Source organism: Calonectris borealis, chromosome 3, assembly GCF_964195595.1.
Source record: "Calonectris borealis chromosome 3, bCalBor7.hap1.2, whole genome shotgun sequence".
Classification (NCBI taxonomy): Eukaryota; Metazoa; Chordata; class Aves; order Procellariiformes; family Procellariidae; genus Calonectris; species Calonectris borealis.
This window is the reverse complement of record NC_134314.1, coordinates 98,181,403-98,207,033: the sequence shown is the minus strand read 5'-3', so window position 1 is coordinate 98,207,033 and position 25,631 is coordinate 98,181,403. Positions and strand designations below refer to the sequence as shown.

Here is a 25,631-nt window from a genome sequence, read left to right as displayed (position 1 = left end):
CTCTCTGAAAAATCCTGGAAATGAGCCCAAAGCTGCTGTTGATGCACTTAGTTCTAGTGACCAGTTTCATCTGAATAGGTGGTATTTAAAAACAGATAAATACTATTAGTTGCTTTTATTTGGCTAAATATAGTTCTTACTTCTGCTCAGGTGGAATTAACTGGACACAGCATTTTTGACTTCACTCACCCATGTGACCATGAAGAAATTCGAGAGAATCTGAGTCTGAAAAATGGTAATAATGAAAATAGAAAAGAGTCACTGTTTGCTTTTTAAATAACCAAATGAAGTAATTGGCTGGCAGTAGAGATCTGTTAGTCATGGTAAAGGGAATTTTCATTCCTAGAGTAATCATTAACTGTTATTCAATACTTTGCAAATTTTTTTTGTTTTGCCAAATATTGCTTATATATGATAGCACTAAGAACTGTTTGTTTAGTGTTTTCCTTTCATCAAGTTAAGACAGGCATAATGTTTTCAATTGTAACGCTTTGCAAAGATTTATGTGCTGCAAGCTAAAACATAGGTTTAAATGCACAAAGTCCTATTGAAGTTCCACTTAAAGTTTTAGGTCTGAGCTCTACAAACTGCTCTTGAATGGTCCATGCATCTTTGATGGTCTCTGCAGGTAAATTATCTGAGAATTAGTCTGTTATTTCTGTTGAATCCTTCATTCTTATAAGTAGAAGAAATCAAGAAGCAAAACTGAGAAAACTCATTTGCCATTTTCTTTATACAGGTCCAGGCTTTGGAAAGAAAAGCAAAGAGATGTCAACTGAGCGTGACTTCTTCATGAGGATGAAATGCACCGTTACCAACAGAGGCAGAACTGTTAACCTCAAGTCTGCCACATGGAAGGTATCATATTTGACATAATAAGTGTTTTTGTTTTTAAAAGACATTTTGACGTGTAGAGAAAGTACATTCTGAGTTAGTTTCTCATTCAAAAATCATTATTTCAGGTTTTGCACTGCACTGGACAAGTTAAAGTGTATAACACTTGCCCTCCTCACACTCTCTGTGGGTATAAAGAGCCTCTTCTCGCCTGCCTTATAATAATGTGTGAGCCTATTCAGCATCCTTCAAACATCGATATCCCCCTGGACAGCAAGACCTTCCTGAGTCGCCACAGCATGGACATGAAATTTACCTACTGTGATGACAGGTAAACTCCACTGATTTTTCCTTTCCATGGGTGTTTCTATCTTCTTGAACGAAACAAGCAGTCCTGCCAAATATCCTCCTGCGTGGACTTGGTAAGCAAGGACTAGAAGAAAGTACGGTCTGTTACCAAGACAGCTATTCAGTGGCTCACTTAATCCATTTCAAATCTCAATTTAGGCAAAATGGTACTCCTGCTGTATTTCCTCCTCCTGCTCAGTGAGGAATTCAAGTTCACTGGCAGCAGATGAGGCAACTTAGAGCCATGAGCATTAGCTTCTTGGGTTTTAACAAACTGAAGAGTACGCAGGATTTCTGTTCTCGTTTTTTAGAGAACGTCTCAAATGGCATGCCTTACGGACCTTAGTCAAGGACTGTCTTACGGTTGGTTTGGCCCAGGATGCTATTATCGGTTAGGTGGAAAGTACTTTATGCTCTAGATTAACTAAGAATTGCTAAGGCATCCAGAAATGGGGTTGCAGCCTCTTGCTCAATGAAAAGCAAACGACCTTTGCTGGTTACCTATCTGCTACTTTTAGTGGCGAAATGAAGGGGAGGGGAAGATCTTGGGTCAAGCAAGGGGCTGTGTCCTCCACTCCCCACATTTCCGTCTTGAGTGGAAAAATGGAGATCCCCCTTGTCTCTGCCTGCTTGATTTCCCCTGGGATGTTTATGGTATTTCATACCATCTACCTCTTCTCCCTGTCTACGTATTGTGGTAACCATCTTCCCTGCGTGTGAGTGAGCCAGAGATCCCTTCACATGAAGTGTCCTCCTGTTCCCCGTTTCCCCAGAAAGTCCCGTCTGTACTACTGTGGGTTTGGTGTTTGTTTTGGTTGGTTTTAAGTTTATGAGATCATCCCTGAATTTAATATGAAGTTTTCTGTCTAATGAAACTGGTCTCCAGAAATTCAGAGATGGTAGCAACCACTGTGGGTCTGTAGGGTTATCAGTGGGATTATACATATGCTCGCATTTTACGCAAAAACTCTCAGGATTGAGATCTTGGTTATTTTCTTCATCCTTCAAAGGTTTTTTTAAAAGTTGTTCTAAGCAAGATTATTATTTTAAATGATGAAGCAACCGTATAAACTAACAGTGTTAGCAGTTGTGGATGAAAGCAAGATTACAAGTGTGGAACTTGTGACTGACCTTCTTCTGACCTCTCTGAGAATTTAGCAGCAAGTGTGCTGTAACTAGAAATGTCCTCTGATGTAACCACAATAAAACAGATTTCTTTTTTTTTTTTTTTTTTCCTTGTTAATACTTTCAGGATGAAAATATTGAGATATCAATAGGATCTTGCTGCTGGGGAGAGGGGAAGCAACAATATGGTAGTGACTCATTATTAAAAGCAATATACCTCTGAATTACTGGGGCCATTCAGTGGCAGGCTAGAGGAGAGTAACAGAGGATTTCGCTTATTGCAGCATTCACATGTCTCTGCCAGACTTGATGCATAAGCAATTATAAATGAGAATTAGAGGGACTGATACTATCCCATTAAAGATACAAATGCTTATTTTAAAAAGAATGAAATATTATGCTGTGTCTTAAATAGTGGGAGTTGATTTACAGGGAAAACTTTTCACATGGCAGTGAAATACAACAGCTTCCTCTGGAGGATTTAACTTGTAAGGAATTTCAGAGACTTCTCTTTAAAACCAGGCAACAAAACAGCATGTCTTTTACTAGACAGTTTTGGTTGGATGTTTCATTCATGTTTTATTGAGATTATGATAAAGCTGTAAAAAGCCAGCCAGGCCAGAGAAGGAAGAGACCTCACGCACCTTTCAGGTTCTTCCCAGCAGATCCTTCTGGCTCTCGCTTCCCTCCCAGAGGGATGTTGATTTCTCTCCAACAGGCGACACATCACTAGACACATAAAAATGCAAAACACTCAGCTGTTCTTATCAAATTCAGTGCTGCTAGACAAATTGTATTGAAGGAGCAGCTTATGCCAAGAATGTAAATCCAGGCTGAGGAGTGGGGGAGGAAAAGCAGCATGTGCCAGTCAGATGCCTAAACCCTTTTCAACCTGCTCTGGCCTTTCTGCAGTGAAGCAGCAGGGCTGACACAGCTCATTTCTCCATAAGAGATCGCATCTTTCCAGTTCAGGGCCGGTATCATTGAGGGCAGCGTGCCGCCTCTAGCAGGCTTCTGCAGCGATCTGAGTATCCCCTTTGCAGTTCATCTGGTTTGGACAGGTCTGCTTCCAGGGAGCATTAAGTTTTTACTTTTGAAACATTCCGTTAGAGAAACTTTAGGATTTCTGAGGAAGTACCTTAATGAATGTCAGCCATGCTGGACCTTAATCATGGAAGCACCCACCTTCAGTGTGAAGCTCAAGTGAGTACAAAAGAGAGCTGTGCTTGTACATGAAGCTGAAATTTGTCCTTGTGGAAAATGAGGATCACAGCCGTCATCTCCTTAGCAAAGCTCATAGTCTCTGTCTGTGACAAAGCAACATGCAAAATATAGGCTGGCTACCTTTCAACACTTTTTAACAAAATCTAGTTGGCTGACATGAAGTACCTTGATTCTTTTGGCTTTTCCTCAGGAGGGTACACGACCGATGCAATACGAAGCAGGCAAGAGCGGCCTTCCCTCATTTAAAATGTGTGAGACACTAGCCCATATATTTTGCCTTCCAAAAATAATTTATATATGTGGGCCTATGACTTGCCAGTGGTTAGGTGGGATATATTTGTATTCTTAAAACAGCTTTTGCAAGGTGATGAGCCTGTAAAGAAAGGTTTGTGAGATATAAATATTAAAAATAGGTTGTTCTGTTAAATGCCTGCTTCAGCCATTCCTGGAGAGCGATTTAAAAATGTTCCCTCGCTCCACTTATCTTGGCTAAGTGGTTTACAGGAAGGATTATTTTAGCTGTAATACGGAAATGCTGATCAGTGGTACAATTCAATAATCCAAGTGAGGATTTAGTTCAGCTGCACAGTGCTTTTGTGTCGGGGAAGATCTCCACTGAGGGTGTTTTAGTCGAAAAAAAGGTCAGTCTTTGTACGAAGGCAATTTTGTTACCTTGCTGGCATAGCTGGTGCTCAGCGTATCTTCCTGTGCAGGGCCACAGGGGCTATGGGTACATAGAAATAGCAGCAATATGCTTCTGTGGCAAAAAAATCCACAAAATAAAAGTGAAAACAGTATCTGAATTTGATAGAAAACCCCGAAACTAATTCAGGTGCCCCAGCACATGCAGTCTCAGCCTTTTTGTTTTATGCATAACAAAAGAAAACCATATGCTGTGTTTTGGAGGGGACCAGGGTTTTGCAAGCACGGAGGGTAACGTGGCATTGTAGGTGGCGTTGGCTTTTCACCTTCATCCCTGCAACCTCTCTGGGGTGCTGGGGAGGGGAGAGAGAAGCGGTCTTTGCCCATAATTCTGTGGGCAGCATACATGAGAGAAGGCTAAGGAAAGAAGTCTGTTCTGCCTGGGTTGAGATGTGCAGGCGGTGGCTCCGGAGGCTGCGTCACAAACCAGTTCCCTGGCACCGGCATGCTGAAAAGCGTATGTTCTCCATTACTTGGAAGGCATGGCTTGCTTTGGGGAATTGTATGTTCCTGGTTACAAGAAACCCAATTAGTTATAGTCTTTTTTACTTTTTCTTGATTGGAACATTTTAATGGAAGAGTTGAAGAAGAAAAAGGAGCGAAGGAGGGTGTAGGGTGATTCAGAATAGGACGGTGCAGGAAGATGCAATGCCAATAGTGCTGCTCCCAGTTGGGTTTCTCCTAATGTGAGTGTACATGTGGGATCCAGGCTGTGCCCGACTGAGAGGAAACTGAGTTGAATTGTGCTTCCAGTTATGTCTGTGTAAAACAGAAATATGCAGACATAGGACCTCATATGAGGGTTTAAGTCAGTTTGCCATTTGACCTATACTTGGGGAATATTTTTAAATTAGGTGAGAATGCAAATAAGCATTTGAAAGGACCTTCTGTCCCTCCATCCCTGCTCAGAGGGAAAATGCATTATGGAGACAATAGTGAAGTGATGATATCTGAAGCCAAAGATCCGCATTTGGCAAAACTGGCTTTTGGTATATGCCATATTTAAGAAAAAACATGACTAACTTCTTTTGTTAACGAAACTTTGATTTAGATACACCAAATGAGTAGGACAGACAGAGTCCTGGTGAAGTTTTTAATGTACCCGTCTAATTTTTCTACCTAGCAGGGCAGATACACCTGACCAGGCCAGCTGTCTCGCTAAGGAGTGGACAGGGGTCCCAGGATTTGGCATTTTATTTTTTTCTTTGGCCTGGGTTAGAGTAGAAGCAGCCATGAATATTTTCAAGAGGAAATGTGGGTACTTGGCAGGACTGCCACGCTGCCCTGCCGCCTGCTGTAGCAGGCTGGCAGAGTGCTTTACCCAAGCGTAGTGGCTGTGTTGGGCTTCATTTTTTGTCTTCTTTTTTTTTTTTTTTAACTCATTCTGCTTTAAGTATAACTTTGTTTGTTTGTTCCTGTCAAGACCAATTTAACTTCAATAACTTGGTAAGAGTTTGAATACAGAAAGACTTTGTTAAGAGATCCACACCCTGACACACACAGTCCACACACGGCCCGACGAATATACACCCAGCTCTTTTTTTATGAGCAGTAAACATTACAGCAGTCTTTCACAAAGAGCCTGACTTCTCAGTCCTAACAGTTCTTATGATACTATTTTAACTCAAGAAATGGTATACAATAAAAAGCTCTGTACTCCTATAAAGAGACAGAAAAGCACAATTTTAAGAAAAACCAAAACACTTGAAATAGCTCATCTCTTAGGAGATGCAGCCTTTGAAGCAGTGAGCTTTGTTTGCTTTGCCATGTCTCAAAGAGATAAAGTGGGGCAAAATTGTACAAATCTAGAAATAGGATTCAGATCGCTTGTTTCTCCATTGTGTACCCTAAGCACAAATCTTTGCCTTTACTACACGTCCCAAGAAGCAGGTATATTAACAGAAACTGAAGTAGTGCTCAAAAAGCATTTAAGTAGCGGTAGTTGGGACAGATCCGCTACTGTGGAGGGCTACTGCCCACCTCTTTACTGTGTTTTCTGAGATTTTGACCTCAGTACATCATGGTGACAAGTTTAGCTTAGAAAACTGAAGTGCCAGTCTGGCAAAATTAAGATTCCCCTAAAGGTATTTGTGTTTTCAGAAATGAGCGGTTAATGGGAGAATAAACAGCCTCTCAGCCCACCTGTCGTCTTCAACAAAAATTATTGTTATCCTTCTAATTAACACCGATTTAGCTTTTACAAATGCAAAGGAAACACAAAGCCTACCATGGCAGGAATGCCATCCAAAACCACCATACAGTTTGTTTTCCAATTTGTCATTCCACAGCTTGCACAAAGAGCAATTTTCTGTCTGGTGTCTAAGCAAAAGTAGAAGTCTTGTGTTCTGGACTTGGGTTTTGTAAATGACCCTTTGTTCCCATGGGGCATATACATTTCTGTGACTCTCTTAGTTATGTAGTCCTCCTCCTCATAGCTCCGTAGGATGCTTTTTCCTTTGCACTTAGTCCTCTGTGTATTCACCTGGCATTTCATATTGCTAAGAGGCTCCTGTGAAAAGCATGCGGAGTTTGGAGGGCGCACCTCACTGCAAAGTGATGCTCAAGTGAGGTCAGTGCAGAGGCCTTTGCTGAAGCACTCGCTGCTTTCTGGCCCGGGGGCTGTTCAGCTGTCAGCTGTGGCCAGTCTGCTTCCACGAATGTCTCAGGAGAGTCACAGGACGGGTGTGATGGAGATGGGGATAGCTGCCCGCCTTGGCCCTGGTGCGTAACGCAGCGTGGAACTGGCTAATCTGATTTCCAGGAGATTTTTTTTTTTAAGCTCTTCAGAGTCAGCAGCACCAGAGGAGGAATAAAGGAGGGTGTGATCTGCCAATTCATGCACCCAAAACCGATACTGCTAACAATTCTTGGAGAGAGGTTTTTTGTTATAAAATAGTGGTATTTAAAAATGTATCTAGGAAACATGTCAGCCAGTTTTAGGGGTTTTTTGGATGGGAGAAAGAAACATTCTATAAGTTTTTAAAAAAACATTTCACTCCCAGGGGTGTTTAAAGAGAAATTTAATGCATCTGAATAGTGGTAACAGATTAACGGATCAGTTAACAAGAGCACAGGGGCTGTTTAGCCATTTTTTTTTTTTTTTAAAGTAACTATTTTAAAACAATTACTCTTGATATTTCACTGTTACCAGGCGTGGGTTTAGAATTTGGCCAACGTTGTGGAGTTTGTGGGTAACTCTTTGATATCTTACCTTTTTGTATACTTTTTAGTTGGTTGTAGTAAAAAGATATCAACCCACCACTTGCTGACTTTCATCCAAGATTACATTAGATCTAATTAAATTTGACGTTGTTACAGCAGGATCTCACCACAAGTTGTTCTGTGCCATGGAATGACAAGAAGAGTAATTTTATAGTGAGGACATTCATTGTGCACTGATCAGTGAGGAGCAATTTGAGAGGGGAATTACAGGACTGGGATAGAGATTTGACATAGAGATTGCAATTCCTATATGATAAGAGTTAAGACACCCTCAGCCTGCTGTAACGGGTATTTTTTGCTTGCTATCTCCGTTCCATTGTTGACACCCATGAAGGCTGTAACGTGGTTTTGGATTTGCATTGGTGCTGCTGGGTACGTGATGATTCTTTTTCTTTTCCATTATCTTTATTTCCTTTTCCTTCTCCCCGCTCAACCCCCACTTGGCTCTCAGCTCCCAATGACTGGATTAGGAGTAAATCCTCAACTTCGTGAATTTTAAAAGCCTTCCCCTTGTGATGAGCTGCAAACTAACCGGGATGGTTTTATGATACTATGCCATTATATAACCAAAGGCCATAGTTTCTGTTTTTAAAGACGGTATATTTACACTGGTCCCGGCAAAAGCCTCTGGCCACTTACACCAGTGTGTCCCAGCTGACTGCGTAAAGGCAAGCAGCAACTGTATTTTGGGAGCCTTACTTTTATTAGGGCTCCTTCTGTATTTGTTGTTTTCTCCTGATGGTTTAGCTCTGACGACCAACGCATTATGAGAACTTCTGCTTTTGTTAAAAAAGAAAAGCAATTATGGTTTCAGAGAAAAGTTACAGATTTGACTGGGGTGCAATTTAAAAGCTCAGAAGCTTGTCAGTGAAGAGAGTCAAGAAAGCTACTCTTTTTGAAACCTGATTCAAGAATTTCCCCTTTGTCAGTCTAACTGTAAACATAAACAGAAGAGTAAGTCTTGGGGGGGAACCCAATAAAACCAACTACAGTCTTTGCTCAACTAAACCATTATAAGCCCAGGTTCGTTCCATGGAAATCAGGACAGCAAGTAGTTTTCAGAGTGACAAAACCAAGGTGTCCCGGGGGCATGAGCTATACAGTTCTGTGGAGGCGAGGGAGAAGCTGACTCAATGCCTTGGCGTTCAAACCATACACAAAATAGCTCCATCTTTTGTGTCTTCCTTGCTGGAGGGGGATCTGAGAGATGAACGCCATGCTCTTGCTCTGTTTGTTTTACAGTATTTACATGTCTGTCTTGTAAAGACATGCCTGTGTCTGGAGGGCTGGGCCAAGGCTGTCCTTCCAGGGAGTACACAAACCTGAGGATGTCTCTCTTAAAAGTAGCAACGCCACTAATCAAACGTGGTGGTGGCAGATAAAGCCTTTCCAAGGGAGTTAGTTACGAGGCATAAAACTTGCGCACTACCATTGACAGCAGTGACGTGCTGCAAGACGTGACCGTTCCTCACAGACCTCCTGGCTTTTCAAGGTTTATGACAGCTCAGCAGTCGGTTTGTAGTTGTTTCTGCTACTGCTCTCTGCTACATTGCAGGTTGTTATTGCAGTTTCAAAGCTAGGAAAAGGCATCCAAGAGTGGTGTTGACTTGGAAAACAGTAAGGTTTCCTTATTTTCCCAGAAGATATGATATCTTTGCTTTTGAATTATTTTTGTACTAACCGTGTTTCCTGTAAAGTTGTGTGTGATGGTATTTCAAACTGAAGTTTGGAAAAAAGAACCCTTTTCTTCCACCCCCTCGTTAGAGAAAATCATCTGCACAGTTTGATGACCTATTTTCATTTATTCAGGAACTTGTGAGAAATCCTGCCTTGCCTGAGTACTCAGAAAAGCTCTGAAAAAAGTCTAGTTTTTGAGATCATAGCTTGCTTTGTGTAAAATCCTACTTTGTGGATTAGTCACCCAAGTAACCTAATCCACATGCTAAAGTTCTCATATAATTGAGAAACACTAAGTAGAGGAGCTGATTTTTTTCTTTTAACTGCCCTTAATTTCTCACCTTGCATTTTTATTTTATTAAATGCAATACCCAAAGTAGTGATTTAACCCTTTTATGTATGTTTTTTAAATGTACACATACTTTTAAAGCTGATGGTGCCAAACACTACCCCCTCATATGCATTTGATTTTGAATGATGGTAGTTGGGAGTTTCTGCATGTAATGGACAGCTTGAGAACTTTGTCAGCCATGGTTTTTCAGGTGAGAGCTTCTATAAGAGATACTGTGCACTAGGCCTGGGAAAATTTGCAACACATGTAAAGACATCCCTAGGAATTTTTATTCCAGTAGTAGTAAAAGGCAGTTTATTCTGAACATGGAAATATTTCAGAACGTGATCAGAAGTCCTCTACAGCTCCTAAGGTGTTCGGAAATTCAGAATTTCTCATATTACGGTTTTAATTCTGTTAGTGTAAGGACTAGAGGTGATAGCTGCACTGCACATGTAAGCATAAGGCTAAGGCGACCTGAATTTTAAATATTTGGTTTTTTCTTAACCAAGAATAACAGAGTTGATTGGATACCATCCAGAGGAGCTGCTGGGCCGTTCGGCGTACGAGTTCTACCATGCCTTGGACTCGGAAAGCATGACCAAGAGTCACCAGAACCGTAAGTCACATTCTTATTTTTCTTCATACAGCTTGCGGGTACCTCAATAAGTAGTTGAAAATACAAATGCACCTTGTGTGTGTTTACGCTTTGCAAGAAAGCTTACATGTTACTGTGCTTGTCTAGCTGAAACCTGCTGCTGCTCTTTCCAGAGGGTCTGATTTTTGCCATAATGAAAACTAAACTTTTGGTAGAGAGGAGAATCGCTGTCTCTCTAAAGGATAATACAAGGATCAGCTGAAAATTTGAAAAGCTGAGTTAGGCAGTGCTAGTCTGGCAAGAAGTGCATTTACTGGTGGTATTATCCTTCTGGTGTGCCGTTGGGCTCAGCAGGAAGAGCAGCTGTAAAGGGTAATAGGAAGAGCTTACTGCAGTGTATTTTTTTAATGTCTTTCTTCTGCTACCAAATAACAGCTACCTTCCCCACCCAAAACAGATGTGCAAGGAGACTTTCTAAAAGGTATATTCATTATACAAATTATATATACTGCCAGGAACAGCTTCTTCTTGTTATTCTTATGCCTATGTGAACCGTCAGTTTTAGCTGATTTTAATGTGAAGTACCTGAGTACCCGAACTGTTCCGGGAGCTGAGATCAGAGCCAAGATCTGCTCCCTCTCTTCAGCGGGCCACACAGTTATGCTTCCTCTCTCTCTCACATAAGGTGTCTTAAAATTATTGAATTTAAATCTTCAGTCTCTGTCTCTAGAGTTGGCACTATGGCTGGAGACAGCATGGTGCACTAATGTACAAATGACATTTCCCACCTCTGGCTGTCACAACCACTGAACTAGAGCTTGGGAGAGTTCTCAGGAACGAACCACTAAAACTTCTGCTGCTGTTCTTTTTATTAAAAACAAAGCAAAGCTGCTAGACTGGAGTCCACAAGCGAAAAAAAAAACCCTCCTTTTAGTTACTATGATCAAGGTTTCTGTCCTCAGGAAAAAAGCCCGTGACTTAGGTCATGTCTATAGGGAACTACCCACCAAATAGACTTACAGAAAGTATTTCTGTGCTTCCCAGAGAAAAGTAGCAACAAAGAATAACTGTCTGACCTTAAGGGAAAAAGGGAATATGCATTAGCTCCAATGGCAAGGATTCAGGACAGCTTTGAGCTGAAATGTTACTTGAAAGAATGTTTGGCAGTGATTAAAGTTGTGTGCTGTAAAACAGTGTTGGTATGAATCATCCTGTTTCCAGACCTGCTTTAAAAAAAAAAAAAAAAAAGAGAGAGAGAAAAGAAATCACACCATACTTACAGAAAGTTGTCTGGGAATGTATTTGTTAAAATTGTTTCTTAGGTAGTATGTGTTCCTGCTTTTAGCAATGAAAAGGAATTGGTGATATTCATAGATAGGATGTCCGTACCCTATGCTGGGCTGTCAAAAGTCATCCTGAGAAATCAGTGGGTATGCTGCCCTGTTGCTTTTGAATCGCTGAGTTGCATTTCTAAGAACGCAACTTGCATGCATCCCTGGGACAATGCCAGGGAGGGAATGAAATGAGAGCTGGCAATCTCTTTGGTAACAGGAGAGAGAGCGAGCCCTTGTTGGTTATCCCTATCTAATTAATTAAATGGGACCATTGAGTTGGGACTTGTTCACGTAAAGATTTCTGGAGAGTTTCTAGTAACCATCTTGACCAGGCATTGATTGAGGTTGCTCCTCACTCTAGCAATTTCAGTCACCTCATGTAGAGTACAGTTTATGTCTAGATGCCATTTGTGCCTACTGAAAAGGGCCATCTCCTACAAACTTTTGCTGTGGGCATGAGGACTGGTCGAGAAGCAGAATGAAGGCACGGGAAAGTCTAGAGGTGTGAGTTATACCAGCAAGAGTGCCTGCCCAAGGCACTGTGCACTGCACAGGTTGTAAATATTTAGGATCAAACTCTTCCATAGTGTTTCTGATAGCACAGCATCAGTGTGGATGACCTTTACCGTTGGAAGCACAGGACCAAACTCTGTGCTGTGATAAATGCTGTTGCCCACAACAGAACCATCACTTTACGTTGCCAGCAAATTTGCCCCTTTTAGTTTTTCTAAGATAAATACTTCCCATGACTTCTGGGACAGTCAGGCTTCTTAACAACTCAGAGAACAACCACAAAGGCAAAGTGACAGCAAGCTGTGACTTGAGAAAACACACATAAGCCCTCCGAATAGGAAATCCCTAGGTTTCATAATGTGTGCCATTGAGATGTTGTCTAATGCACAGGGTAACCAAGCAGTTATATAGCTTATACAGAACTTACTAGTTCTTCCTAGCATGTAGCTATACAGAAGTTATTAGTTCTTCCTGGCCATGGTCATTTATACATGGAAATATCCACCTCAAAATTCATGTTCAGCACACTTGTATTTATTAAACAATTATTTTTATTAGAAATATGCTATGTATATATTCATGCAATAGTGCAGTCATCAATTCTGACAGTGCCAACCATTTAGTGTTGTAAAGATGCACAGGAAATAGAGGAAGGAGACTGAAGTTTGAAGAGAGAGAGGGAGAAAAACCTCAAATGAGTCTTTTGGATAGAAGCAGAACTCCTTCCCTTTCCTTCCTTCTCATTTAGTGATAAATCATGCTTATTGCAGTTTTACTGTACTGCAGGGTTGGGGTTTTTTTCTTGAAGTTAAATAACGACCTCACATTCAAGCAAGCCACAATAGTGTTTGTGTTCTTGGCTGGAAGTATAGTGCATATAGAGTACGAAAGTCTTAATTAGTCACCATCAAATGGAAGATTAGAGTGCATTTGGCAGTATTTAGCATACCTAGTTTTTCACATGTTACGCAAGCAAGATGAAAATCTGTCTTGTTACATAAATCTACACAAAAGATTGACTGTAGAGCTATATTTTCCAATTCAACAATTAATAATCTGTAATCGCTTCCATTTAGAGTCTGGTCTTGTTGCCATTAAAGCCAGTGGGAATTTTGCTATTGACTTCAGTGGGGAGCTGAATGTCACCATCTGGGACCTGCCACTTGGTAGTACGTAGCAGAAGTTCGACAAGCCTTTCAAGTGAACCATATTTCTCAAGTGTCTCTCAGCAATTAAGAAACAAATTTTGTGTTCAGTTAAATTCATCCCCACCTTCCCCCGTTCTCCACCCAAAGATAAGAAATATAATTGGACCCTATTTCATTGAGATGTTCTGTAAAGATACAGGTAATGTATACGTAAAAAAACCAAAAAAGTGAGAAGTTCACTCTGAAGGCAGAACCTTAAATGTAGTGTTCATAACGAAGTCAGTAGTTATGGGTGTATTAGTAATTTATAAGATTACCCCACGGAGAGATTCTGTTGTACTTTATTATATCAGAACATGACATGCTTTGAATAATAATAATAAAAAAGATTAAAGCAGTAAAAAGCTTCTTTGTAATGTAACAGGCGCCTACACTGTGACTCTTATTGATGAGCTGATGATTAGGAAGCAGTGTAATTATGTTTCACAAGCAGAGCAGAACAGTCCAGTCACTAAAACACTTTGAAATTAAAGCCTTTTGATTTTGTTCCACCAGAAGTATTTAATCAATAAAAGTAATGTTCTACTTTGTCTAAATAAATTAAATGAAGGATGATTAAATACTCCTAGGAAGAAAACAAACAAACTTCAGAGATAGAAGGATAAACACAGCAACAATTATCTGCAAAACAGTCGTTGCATTTCACAGGCCTGGATTTGTACATTTGTATGGTATGGTGGTGATGTAGGAGAGACTGACAATAAATACCTTCTGTTAATGGCCACATTCACAAGGAATTTTTCTGTACAAAGACTGCAGAATCAAGTTCCCACCCTTACTAGTCAAATTGCATTATTTTTAGGGCATTAGTTTGATGGCATACTGTCTTCAGGCATAAAAGCTGTTTAAAAGGAAAGATTGCCAACGCCAATGCGGTCAAAGATTTAGTTGAGCCAGTTCCTACTTTTGCTACTCAGTGTGACTGTGTCTGCTTACAAATACAAACTCTTATTAGTACGAGTACTGCTTGCATACTCCAGCCCTAATTTTATTGCCATTGATCAACAATATTTTTCCTCAGCTGACAACTGTGAATTGCGTGACAATATTCATTGCATTTAGGAAAGGATTTACAACAGACAGAACACCATAAAACTTCACATCTCAGAAGTCCAAAGCTCTATATTGAAAACTCATTCTCTTCAAATACTACAAAATACTGGGGGGAGGGGTGGATTTCACCCTTCAAACATCTAGATGAAGCTTTAAACCCAAGTTGTACTATTGTCAGTTTAGTGTTTGAGAAACACAGGCCAGTTCAAAAAAACATTTTGAGTTAAATAAACATTATCTGATTTGTCTCATGGGTCTTAGTTCCTTCTAGGCTGCTAATTTCAAGCTATTGCAGAGGAAAAACACAGTTCAAACAGACAGAGAAATACAGTAGTTCAGCTTTATTTTTTCTCCTAGGCAAAACACTACTATTTACCATTCTTAATTTTTAAGAGTGGTATTACTTCCTGAGCCTCTTAAGACCAATGCAGTGCTAGTGACACCTTCACTTTATTTATGGTGGTGATATTTCCAGCTCCTAACGCTAAGGTATAAAAAGAGATAGGTACAGATTTAAACCAGGAGATTTTTAAAATTTTTTTGTGAGTATAGCTTTTAAATCGTCTGACTCTTGGGCTTATCCATCACCTAAATAAATTCACTTTTCTAAAGATCAATTTGAGATCCTAAACTGAGGCACTTCTAGAACAGGGACTTTCAAGAAACATGCAGTCAGCAGGCATTATTTTGGGGGGCAATTAGGATCTTACATTAAATGCGAAAAAAATCCCACACTCTGATCTGAATACTCAGACCATCTAAAGAACTCAAATGCCAGGCGTCTTGAGACCTCAAATTAACAGCCCCTTTTATACTTAAAATGGCTAAATTTTTCCAAAGTTAAGCATTCTTGCTAACAAATGTCTTGGTGTAGTTTTGCATAATGAAAACTCAGAACGGGTTTATTTAAAACAAGTGTTACATATTGTGCGTTTCTGTCTTGCTGCATTATTTATATCTCTCTGCCCCCTTTTCTCAGTGTGTACAAAAGGTCAAGTAGTGACGGGCCAGTACCGTATGCTTGCCAAGCATGGTGGATACGTATGGCTGGAGACTCAAGGAACGGTGATTTACAATACGCGCAACCTACAGCCTCAGTGTATCGTCTGTGTCAACTATGTGCTGAGGTAAGTTCTACAGGACAGAAAAACCATGTATGGATTCATGTGCTGGAAGAAATGCAATAATCAGAGGAACTTTTGAAGGGTCTATTTATTCAGTGCTGTTATTCTGAAATCAGTTTAGTCATGTTTGTTCAGTCTTGTTTACTGATGTTAGACATCGATGAAAAATGTGGCATGTCCATTCCCATACACGCTGTTGAAATACACCACAGCTTTTCTCTTCTGCAGAGCGGCTGCTCTGCTGATACAACAGAGTATAAAGCCTGCACTGAAGATTTTATTGTGTAACACAACTGCTAATGTGTTTTGGTTTTCTAATGCTGTGACAGAGAGATAAAATTAAGTAATAATTGTATCTTACATTGCTAGGAGAAGCTGTTTTCCGCCTCAAAAATCAGGACCAATCAGGAGTTTTGCCTCTGTCTGGCAAAGCTCAAGCATTTTTGATCCTAGATGGGGCCAAAATAGGAAATACTTATTTGAGTGATAGTCTGGGTCATTATAGCCTCGACTACATCCCTTTAAAAAGCAGAGCAACAAAGCCCCGAGTATTCCCACAGAAGTCCTGACCACACTCTCTGCGTCATCTGAGATGATGGTGCTCAGCAACGCTGGAACTGTGCCTCGCCTGTCGAGAGCCTGGCATGCGACCGAGAGAGGTCAAAACGCTTGTATGGGCCCCAGCTTTAGAGAGTTTGTACTGCCTACATTACCCACATCTTTTTTTTCTAGAGCGCAAAATACCTAAAACCTATTTTCTTGTTAGTGAAATTGAGAAGAATGATGTTGTTTTCTCCATGGACCAAACGGAATCGCTCTTCAAGCCTCACCTGCTGACAATGAGCACCGCCTATGAGAGCGGCATCCCCGGCACGGAGAAGAGCGACTTCTTGTTTACTAAGTTAAAGGAGGAACCAGAGGAACTTGCTCAGCTGGCACCAACACCTGGCGATGCCATTATTTCCCTGGATTTTGGTTAGTATTTGTGTAAATAATTTTTCTGCAACAAAGAACCACATATGAGCCTACATTTAGAAACTTAACAGACAAGGTCTGTTTGCTGTGTGTACAAATCAGGAGTAATGGCTCTAAGACCCCACGTGCTCACACGAGTGGAAAATTTCTGTGAATGAGAGCAGAATCAGGCTTTCTTGCTGACTAAACAACATGCATTAAGTCTATGCCAACTTATTGTCATGGCAACTAAGAGCAGTGTTTACTTTCAATGAATAGCTGCAATTATATCATAACCCAGCACAAACCTGAAAGCATCCATTAATATTGTTAAAACTCCATGCAGGGACACAGAAGTTTGAGGAAGCCCCTGCCTTCACCAGTGCTGTTTTGACACCAAAGCAAGCATGGCCAGTGGAAGTGAAAAGCCACGCTGCTCAAGGTGAAACACTGACAATACCATCCTTTACAATGCCTCAGATTGCACCTGGCAGCAGTACTCCAAGTGCAAGCAGCAACAGTAGCTGTTCCACGGTAAGAAGAGCTTTTAAAAAATAGCATGTTATGTTTTGTATATAAGTCCCATCAATATATGTAAATGATGTTTTCATGTTAGCAGTTCTGACTCATTGGTTATTAACAAGGCCCAGTGTATCTGTATCCCTCCTGTATTGCATATATGTTAAGCATGCATAGCAAAAACATCGAACGGGAACTATATCCTGCCTTTACATTGCAATCCTTGTTTTCTCCCAGCTGTCCCTCAGTAATTACTATAAACTATAAAACAACAAGTAGAAGAACATGCTACCACCTTTCATGGAGTTAGCCTTAAATAAAAAGCCAATGTAAAATGGTGTGGTCACTAGCAACATTGCCCCAGACCCATATGGCCTCTTTCTGTTTCTTAACTAGAAGCTATAGTCTCTAGTACGGAAACTTTACCTAACGCAGGCTTTTGAGAGCAGCTCCATGGAGTTCCTCACTGAAAGAATGAATGTGCTTTCAGGGCATTGCCCCCAAGAGCTGGAGCCACTCTTAGCCAGCCTTTACTAGAGGATGTCCAATTTTAATAAAGACATTGAGGTAGTGCTAAGCGTCTCCCTTCTTGACTCAAGTATTTAATAGTGTACATCTCATGTTGCTGGTCTGAGTTGCCAAAAAACCATTTAAACTAAGACAACAACTAGGTTCCTGTATTGGATGCCTTTGTTAATCAGTATAGCTCTCAAATTTTGTAGTGACAAGTAATCTTGTGTTGGAGAAAAGAATATGATAGAAGCGGACAATTGTGGGTGCTGAGGACACTATTATATACAGCCTGATATCATAGGAGAGATCTGTTACTGAATAGCACAGTATAAACTGCACGATACTAAGCCAATACTGTGGTTGCCTTGCTGCTTATAGCAAATTCTTATTTCTGTGCAGCCAAGCAGCCCAGGAGATTATTACAGTTCTGTGGATGAAGATCTTAAGATTGAGGTGATTGAAAAACTCTTTGCCATGGACACAGAATCAAAAAGTCAGTGCAACTCCCAGGTAAGGAACTAGTATCTCTTCCAAAAGCCATAAGAATCAGTCCCCTGCTAGCAGGTAGTACAGACGCAGATACAGTAACATACATGCAAACTGCATTTGCACATGTACACCAAAACTTTGATGCACAACACTAACAAAAATATACACTTTCAAAAACTGGGGTGTAAATTTCTATCCCTAACTCTCTGAAGCAAGTGCCTTAGGGTGTCACTGTGGTAGCACTGCTAAGAAGAAAGAAGCAGCAGAGCACTTTCAGAATTTGGAAGCTTCTGTAGACTGGATAAGGAATATAAGCAGCAGCATTTTAAAATATGGCCTAATGACTAGCAAGTAAACATCCTTTCTAGAACAAAATATAAATAAACTAATTCTTGCAAAACCTCAAAGTGAGAAGGAAATGGCCCTCATAGCACATGCCTCCTTGAACTACAAAATGAAAACTGTCATTTTGGATATATTTCTCTTGTCTTACCTCTTGGAGGATTTCGGAGAGATATGACAATTACTTGCACATAAAGTAACATAAATATCAGTCTTCTGGATTCTAATCTGATTAGAAATTCCCTGTAGAAATTCCCTCTATAAATAACTCTCTTAATCCTCCACTATTATAACATTACGTCAAGTGAATAAAAGGCGTAGGCCCACCTAACTTTAGGTACTTAACTGAAATGCCTTTGTCAAGAACTTATATTTCTTAATAGTTAAAAGAAAGGAACAGGCATTGCTGGCTGGCAGCTCAGACCTTACACCCATCTCCTTCTATTAATCCTATGGAAAGTTTGGGGTGATTCGGGTCCAAATGAGGTCCCTCAACTTGCCAGTGCAATTTGCAGACTTAGTAAGATACAGGTAGGCTGTAGTCCATATCCTAAAGAAATTTCATCTAAGTTTGGACATAGAAACAGCAATGAAAGCAACAGAAAGAGTGGACAGATCGGAGGAAAATGTGGATCAGGATCAAACTCAGTGCAAGACTTGACATGTGCAAACTTCAGTTTTGTCAGACTCAGCATCTGCTTTCACAGGTGTGTCCCACCACATCAGCAGGTTTGTCTGGTGGGAAAAATGAGTGTTAGAAAAGTGCCCCTGTCATGAGCTGACTGGTGGGCCAACATTCGTTTCCCTCGCTGTTCAGCTCTGCTCAAATGCCAAGAGAAATGAATTTAAATATGACTAGTTCTCCAAGGAAAAAAAAAAACCAACAGATTTAAGTGCAATCGTGTCCTTCCAGCTACATTTTTTTAAATTTTTGCATTTTTAGGCACATTTTTTTCATGTAGCTGGATTATGAGAAAGCTGTGTTTTCTTTTGTAGCATGAAAAAGCCTGAGGTTGAACTACATGCCACATGTTGTAGAGTCTTGGCAGACAAGTTATTCAAAGCTTAATGAAACACAAGATCTACTTCAGATCACAGTGATGTTGCAGACTGCATGCAAGCTGCTTTAGCAAATACTGCTTATCTGGAAGGTTTTTTTCTTCAGTTTGCTGTCTGTCTTTGCTGATGATAGGATGAACATGTATGCTAGTCATAGAAATAAGACTATTATTTCAGGACTATAAAGTTCCTATCTTTAAATAGGAACTGGCCAGTTTCATGTAGGTAAATTTGGCATACAGTGATTTTCTGGCTTCACATCTACTAGTATTTCACGTCACACTAACTGCCACAACTATTATTAACTTTTAGTTTCTTTATCAACTTAATTTATTTTTGTGCAGACTGACTTCAATGAACTGGACCTTGAAACCTTGGCTCCTTACATTCCTATGGATGGAGAAGATTTCCAGCTCAGCCCAATCTGCCAAGAAGAACGTCCTCTCTCTGAAAGTGCACAAAATACCCAGCAGAGTCTAAGTAGCATGAGTACCATCTTCCAACCCCTTGCTTCTGCTTCACAGAATCAGTTCCTCCCAGAGAAATATTGCCCACAGCTATCAAATAAAAACAATAACCCTGGTCACGGGTCCCTGTCATCGGTATTCTTCAACCATGTGAGTAGGTCATCACTGCCACCATACCATGACCAAGCCAGCACTCCCCTGTCTTCGATGGGAGGAAGACCAAACACCCAGTGGCCACCTGATCCCCCATTAGAATATGTTCCTGCTAAATGGAGACTCATGGATAAATACTCAGGATCCCTATCAAGTTCCCCTTCCGGGCCACCAATACATTCTCCCAGCATGCCCATATATAAAAAAAGGTAAGAGTGTTTGGGGTATGACTATGTATTTTACTCAGAAAAGATTTTGGGGGATGGGGGCGTTGTAATATTGAAAAATTCTTTTTTCTCAATTCAGCTGGAATAGTTGTTTTGATAGGCATCAGACTGCACTTTTGGGGAAATCAGTGTGGTGCTCTCCCAGCAGCAGTCAGTCTAGGGGAATCAGAAGTGGGCCAATTTTTTGCTACCTGTAAGGATGCATGAATGGATTTCCAGCTGGTTGGGTAAAGATTACCCAAGCAATTTTGCAAAGCCTGCTTGGCTCTATGCAGTTCTAAAAAAATTCTGAAAAGGCTTACTGGTCCAGCAGTAAGCTGGGACCAATGCATACTTTCTTAGTTTGCACATATTTTTTGCACAACAGAAAATACGGGAGAGGGAGGGATGACAGTGCATTTATTGTTGGCACATGTAAATATTATAACTAAGATTTGAAGTTGCAGGGTTTTTTTCTACAGCCCTTCTTTGCCTTAATCACCTTCTTACACATGTGAACAGTATGGGATGAGATGTGGATCAGAAGCTGCAGTCCTAGAAGTTTCCTATCATAGCTAGAAGTTTCTCTGTAGCTCTTGGGTAGCATGCAGAGTGTGGGTCTTTGGTGTTGGTCATGCTAAAACATTCAGGAAGTACATAAAATAGCAATGGTCATTGTAAAACATGAAGCTGTGCAGCTTACCTGCAGTTTGCTTTCTGGGATTTCTTGTTGTTGGCAGAAATACCAGTGTCTGAATATGCATCTGGAAAGAGAGGGTTTGTCCCCAAACAGCAACCTGTGTGTTCATATTTAGTATGCAAAGCAAGGGGACAGGTGTGGCTCTCAAAATCCTATCCTTAAAAATTGCATTACTTTCTTTTCCACAGCATTTTTGTCTGCCTGGAGATTCCTAGAGGCTGTTTATGCTAGACTTTCATTAGTCTTTGATCCCAAAAGTCAAAAGTTTCCAAAGCTTGTGGGATGACTAACAAAAGGAAATAAAAACATTTGACTTTTGAGGTCTGTCCACTGTCATGTGTCAAAGACACCTTAAATGTCTTTAAATGAAAGAAGAATTTCTGTAAATGAACAAGATCGTTTAGATTTGCCTCCCTGCTCCCTCACCCAGAGATCTTTTCTCAACAGGCCCCTGGATGCTTTTGGGCAACGAGGCATAGATATAAACCCGGCAAGAATTGCTCTGTCTAACAGTTTGAAACTGAAGCGACAACTGGATTATGAAGAACAAGCGTTGCAACAGCTGAGTGGGGTAATTATAAAAAATGTGTCCCCTTCACAATTTTGGACTCAGCACGGTCACTAGTGTAATTATTTGTTTTGTTTTTCTTCGCATTCTAGGGAGATCCATCTGTCATTAACCCATCTCACCTAATGTGGAAGAGAATGAAATTTCTCAAAGGGGAAAACTGTTCCTTGGTTACAGAAAAGAAGTCTCTCGGCACAAGTGTTCTTGCTGGTAAGAGAAAAGAAAGTGGTTTTGCAATGTTAAGTATTGAAACACAATTTTAAGACAGGTTGAATAGAAACAAAAACTCTTTGAAAAGGAAATAAGCTCTGTAAATATTACACTAAGCTAAAATTAAAGATCAGATCGTATCACTAAGAGCTGAACGATTTAGGTACATTTGATAACTACTAGGTAGATGGTTTCATGTATGTTCACACCCTTGCTTCGGAGGTAACAGAGATTAGTTTAATGGAGATGAGTTTACCTCGTGCTGATCCAAGGTGCGGACATCTGAGAGCCAGAACTGATACTTTCTCTCCACAACATTGTGTTTCCTTACATAAGCATGTCGTGGGTGCAGTACCACTTCTAGAGCTAGTGCTGTAGGACTTCCTTTGTGACAAGATGTAGGTATGCCTATGCCGTGTGACCGTCTCACCGAGTATCGCTTTGCTTTGAATTAGTATTATCTACTACACTGGCTTAATTTAACTTTTTTTTCCCCCCTACTATGTAAATCAGATGAATTTGTCTGTAACTCAAGAGGTCTGAGCCAACCAATGAATCAACTGCAGCAGCAGCAACAGCAGCAACAACCCACCTGTGGCAGTTCTGGTGAGAATTTGAAAGCAGGAGCATTTCCCCCTCCGTTTTACAGTTCCCATTATCAGGACTATACTGTCCAGCCACCACCTCATAAAGCGTCAGGTAAGAACTGTCAAATACAGAAATTGGAAAGTTCTTGGTATGTAGTTCCAGTACGGAAGCCATGAAAGAAAACACTTAAAAGAATATGGAGGAGGATGATAAACCGAGAGCCAAATACGCATTGCTTCATAGAATGAAAAATTTATTCTGTTGTTTAGTGTGAAACTTTAATGTTTACATTTGTAATATATGAAGAAAAATTATTTTTGCCCTTCATTTCAATTAAACTTAATACATTTATACCTTAGAGGTCCAGTCATCCTCCATACATACTCTTGTCTCGTGATGGAATTGATTAAATTGTATTAAACAACTTCACTGCAGCATTGATATGGGAGGTTTGTAGGTTAAAGTCTTAAGATGTGCCTTCTAAAAGTTAAAATAAGTACTTAAAGAGGACATATATATGTCCCTTTTAATATATAAGCGGAGTGGCTGTCAATTTAGAAACTGTGTTGTTTACTACAGCTTTCCTTATCTGCACCAATATCATTTTTCTCAGAACAGTCTAAATTGGGGGTGGAGGTGAAAAACTGCACCTGTCCGTGTGACACATTTGCAACAGTTTAAGGCAGAGCGATGCATAAGTTTGCTCTGAAGCCTGTAACTGCTGGTGGTTTGAGGCGTATTGACATAAACACAAAATGAAATTGTAACTGGTATAAGCAGAAGAGAAAGGAGAGGAAAGAAGTCTTCTCTCTGGTCTCAGCACCATGACTGACTTCATGAATCTCTTCCAGGTATGACCAGTCGTCTGCTGGGGCCCTCCTTTGAACCTTACTTGTTGCCAGAGTTGACAAGATATGACTGTGAGGTGAACGTCCCTGTTTTGGGCAGCTCTACGCTTCTGCAGGGCAGTGAACTGCTCAGAGCGCTGGACCAGGCAACCTGAGCGATCCTGCAATATTCCGTGGCCTATACTGTTCAAAACAGCTTCAGTTTTTAAATATATTTTTGCAAGTAGACAATTTCTAATACCAATACACTTTTACAGGATTTTACTTAGATATTGAACCTGTCCACGTTACCAATAGTGGCCTTTTGAAGTTACTCACTTTATTACTCATATTAAAGAAATACATCTACTGTATTTTCTCTATTGCAATTAAAGTGTTGTTTAGAGAGTTTGATTACCCTTCCCCTTATCTCATTGCTTGTAATTTATACTCTGAAATTTTCTTCAAATTTCATGCTAATAAAAAGCTGTGGTATAAATGCCTCATCATGTGATACTTTGGCTGCAGTACAGCAAAGATTTATTTTTATTGCCAAAGATGAATGAAACAAATTTGATCTCCAATCACAGTTTTTTGTTGATCTGCCAAATTGAAATCCCTTGAGTCTTTTTGTTTTCCAGCATTTATCGTATTGTGATTTTTGTAACTTTTGGAAAAAGCATACTAAGGAAAAATCCCAGCCTTCCGCCTCTCCCCCTTCCCTTCATTTTTTATACACTTTGTTGAAAGAAATGTGAAGGGTGAACTGCAATGTTTGTGGGTATCTGTGAAAGTTGCACGTTGTAAGCTTTTTTCCTCAGAAGCAGGCCATGTTCTCAGCTGCCTTAACCTGGCTTAGCTCTCCAGCCAAGGGAGTCCTACAGATTTACCCCAGTGGAGGATTTAGACCTGTGGTTTCGTTTGTGTTGGGGTTTCTTGTTTTGTTCTTTGTTTTTGTTGTTCCCTTTGGTTTTTTACACGAAACAGATTTTTTTTTTTTTTTTTAAATTTCTCTCTGGGTCCGTTGTTAATCATCTCTTGGTACTTTCGCTATATCTTGGACACAACAACTTTAAGAGCTGTTTCTGCTAGAACTAGTAGTATTTGTTATGGTGTTGCTGATATTTCAGGAATCTGACCAGTGGCCAGTACTAACATCTCTGATTAATGTTACCCTTTTTCATTTTACATGCTAGCTAGCAATATAATTGCAATGTTGAATCATTAAAACTAAAAGTTAAAGTACTACTTCCCAGCATATTAGGCTAACTCAGTTATAAGTAGACAAAAAGAATTAAGGATTGTGTAGTGAGTTGAATAGCTGGCAGGCAGGGCTCTATCATTTTTACTTGCCTTACATTAATCAGTAGCCGAAATGTCATTAAAAGGCAGCCAAACATTTTCAGAGCTCCTTTCCAACTATCATTAGTTGTCATGCACATATTTTAAAAAATAAGGCTTTGAATGCTTTCAAAGGCAAAGAGATTTGAAAGTTTAAATTACAACATATTTAAACAGCAGAAATATTAAAGTAATAGAACGCAGGTGAACAGTTCTGACTTTAAAATACATACAGACCTAGGTATATATGTTGGGATATATCATCTTGTTTCCTCCACTGGTATAAATCATTGTAGCTCCATTGAAGAAAATGGAACAGTGGCAATGTACAAAAGGTAAAAATCTGGCCTAGAAACTTAGACATATTCTTTTGAGACTTCTGATTCTGCTGAAGCCTGGTTTATAAAATTGCTTTATATCATGCACTGACACTTGCAAAGAGGGAGCCTTGGATTCATTGAGCACTTCTGAGTTTGCTGTGTTAAGTGAGTCTTAACCACATGTACTTAGAAGATCTTTTGTTATTGGTACATAATGTAAAAAAAAAATTATAGTCCCTATTGTAGGCAATCTTTCAGGAGTTTATTACCAAAAATATATTGTAAGCATCAAAATCTAATGAAAATTGGCAAGCCAGATTTGACAAATTTGCAGTGGCAAGAACTTAAAGGCTTCAAGGATTAAAGAGACACTTGAATACTGCTCTTCTGTTTCTTATTTGTGTAGTTTCAGCATTAAAAATGTTATACCCTAACAGTTTACTAAAACACTCTGAAAAAATATTCCATGTCTTAATATTAATCATACTTTTTATCATAATTATTTCATAATCTATATTGCTGAATTCTTATTGACAATATTATAACTGTATGGGAACTTTAACTTGATAAGGAAATGTATTATGACACTGATACCTTATTAAAGTATACTGATCCTAAATTCTTTGTGACTCATTTGCTATGAATTTGTTATTTGTTGTATCATTGTAAAACAAAAAGTATTTATTAAATTATTTATAGAAAATAAAGGTTTGCATTGATCTTTGAAGAATGTTGAGAGCTGGGAAGTAGCCTGCCAAAAGTCTGTACCACCAACCTTTTTGTAGAGTTTAGCCAGCTTTCCTCCAATGGAGAATTAATGCCCTGCAGACAGCCCCTCTGAAACATCTCCTATGGTTCAGGCTGCTGTTTCCATTTCAAACGTGTATTTCTGTCTGAGGGTGCCTCTTGTAATGCTACCCTTTAAAAAAAAAAAAATTAAGTTGACAAAATGACATTTTAGATTCTGAATTGCCCCAGCTCCCCATGTCAGTTTTTCTGGCAGTAACATAAGCCATCACCATCATATTCTGGCAGTCCTGACGAGCCCACGAGTAACGGGCTTTCCCCCATCCAACCCTGTC

General features: G+C 39.9%; 1 protein-coding gene across 3 annotated transcripts in view; it reads left to right on the top strand.

Moving 5' to 3' along the window:
• The window catches only part of EPAS1 (endothelial PAS domain protein 1), an 80,704-nt gene extending 55,536 nt beyond the window's left edge, over positions 1–25,168 (top strand). For 2 of the 3 annotated variants that reach the window (XM_075146870.1, XM_075146869.1), the window contains exons 4-16: positions 151–235; positions 740–858; positions 963–1,165; positions 9,976–10,082; positions 15,149–15,296; positions 16,060–16,268; positions 16,594–16,781; positions 17,679–17,789; positions 19,514–19,998; positions 21,143–21,266; positions 21,356–21,473; positions 21,987–22,172; positions 22,913–25,168. In XM_075146870.1, coding sequence (XP_075002971.1) covers positions 151–235; positions 740–858; positions 963–1,165; positions 9,976–10,082; positions 15,149–15,296; positions 16,060–16,268; positions 16,594–16,781; positions 17,679–17,789; positions 19,514–19,998; positions 21,143–21,266; positions 21,356–21,473; positions 21,987–22,172; positions 22,913–23,064 — 2,235 coding nt within the window. In that variant the 3' untranslated portion in view covers positions 23,065–25,168. Of the gene's footprint in view, positions 1–150; positions 236–565; positions 629–739; positions 859–962; positions 1,166–9,975; positions 10,083–15,148; positions 15,297–16,059; positions 16,269–16,593; positions 16,782–17,678; positions 17,790–19,513; positions 19,999–21,142; positions 21,267–21,355; positions 21,474–21,986; positions 22,173–22,912 lie in introns of those variants that run through there. The other variant, XM_075146871.1, reaches the window with a different exon arrangement.
• The last annotated feature ends 463 nt before the right edge of the window (positions 25,169–25,631 follow it).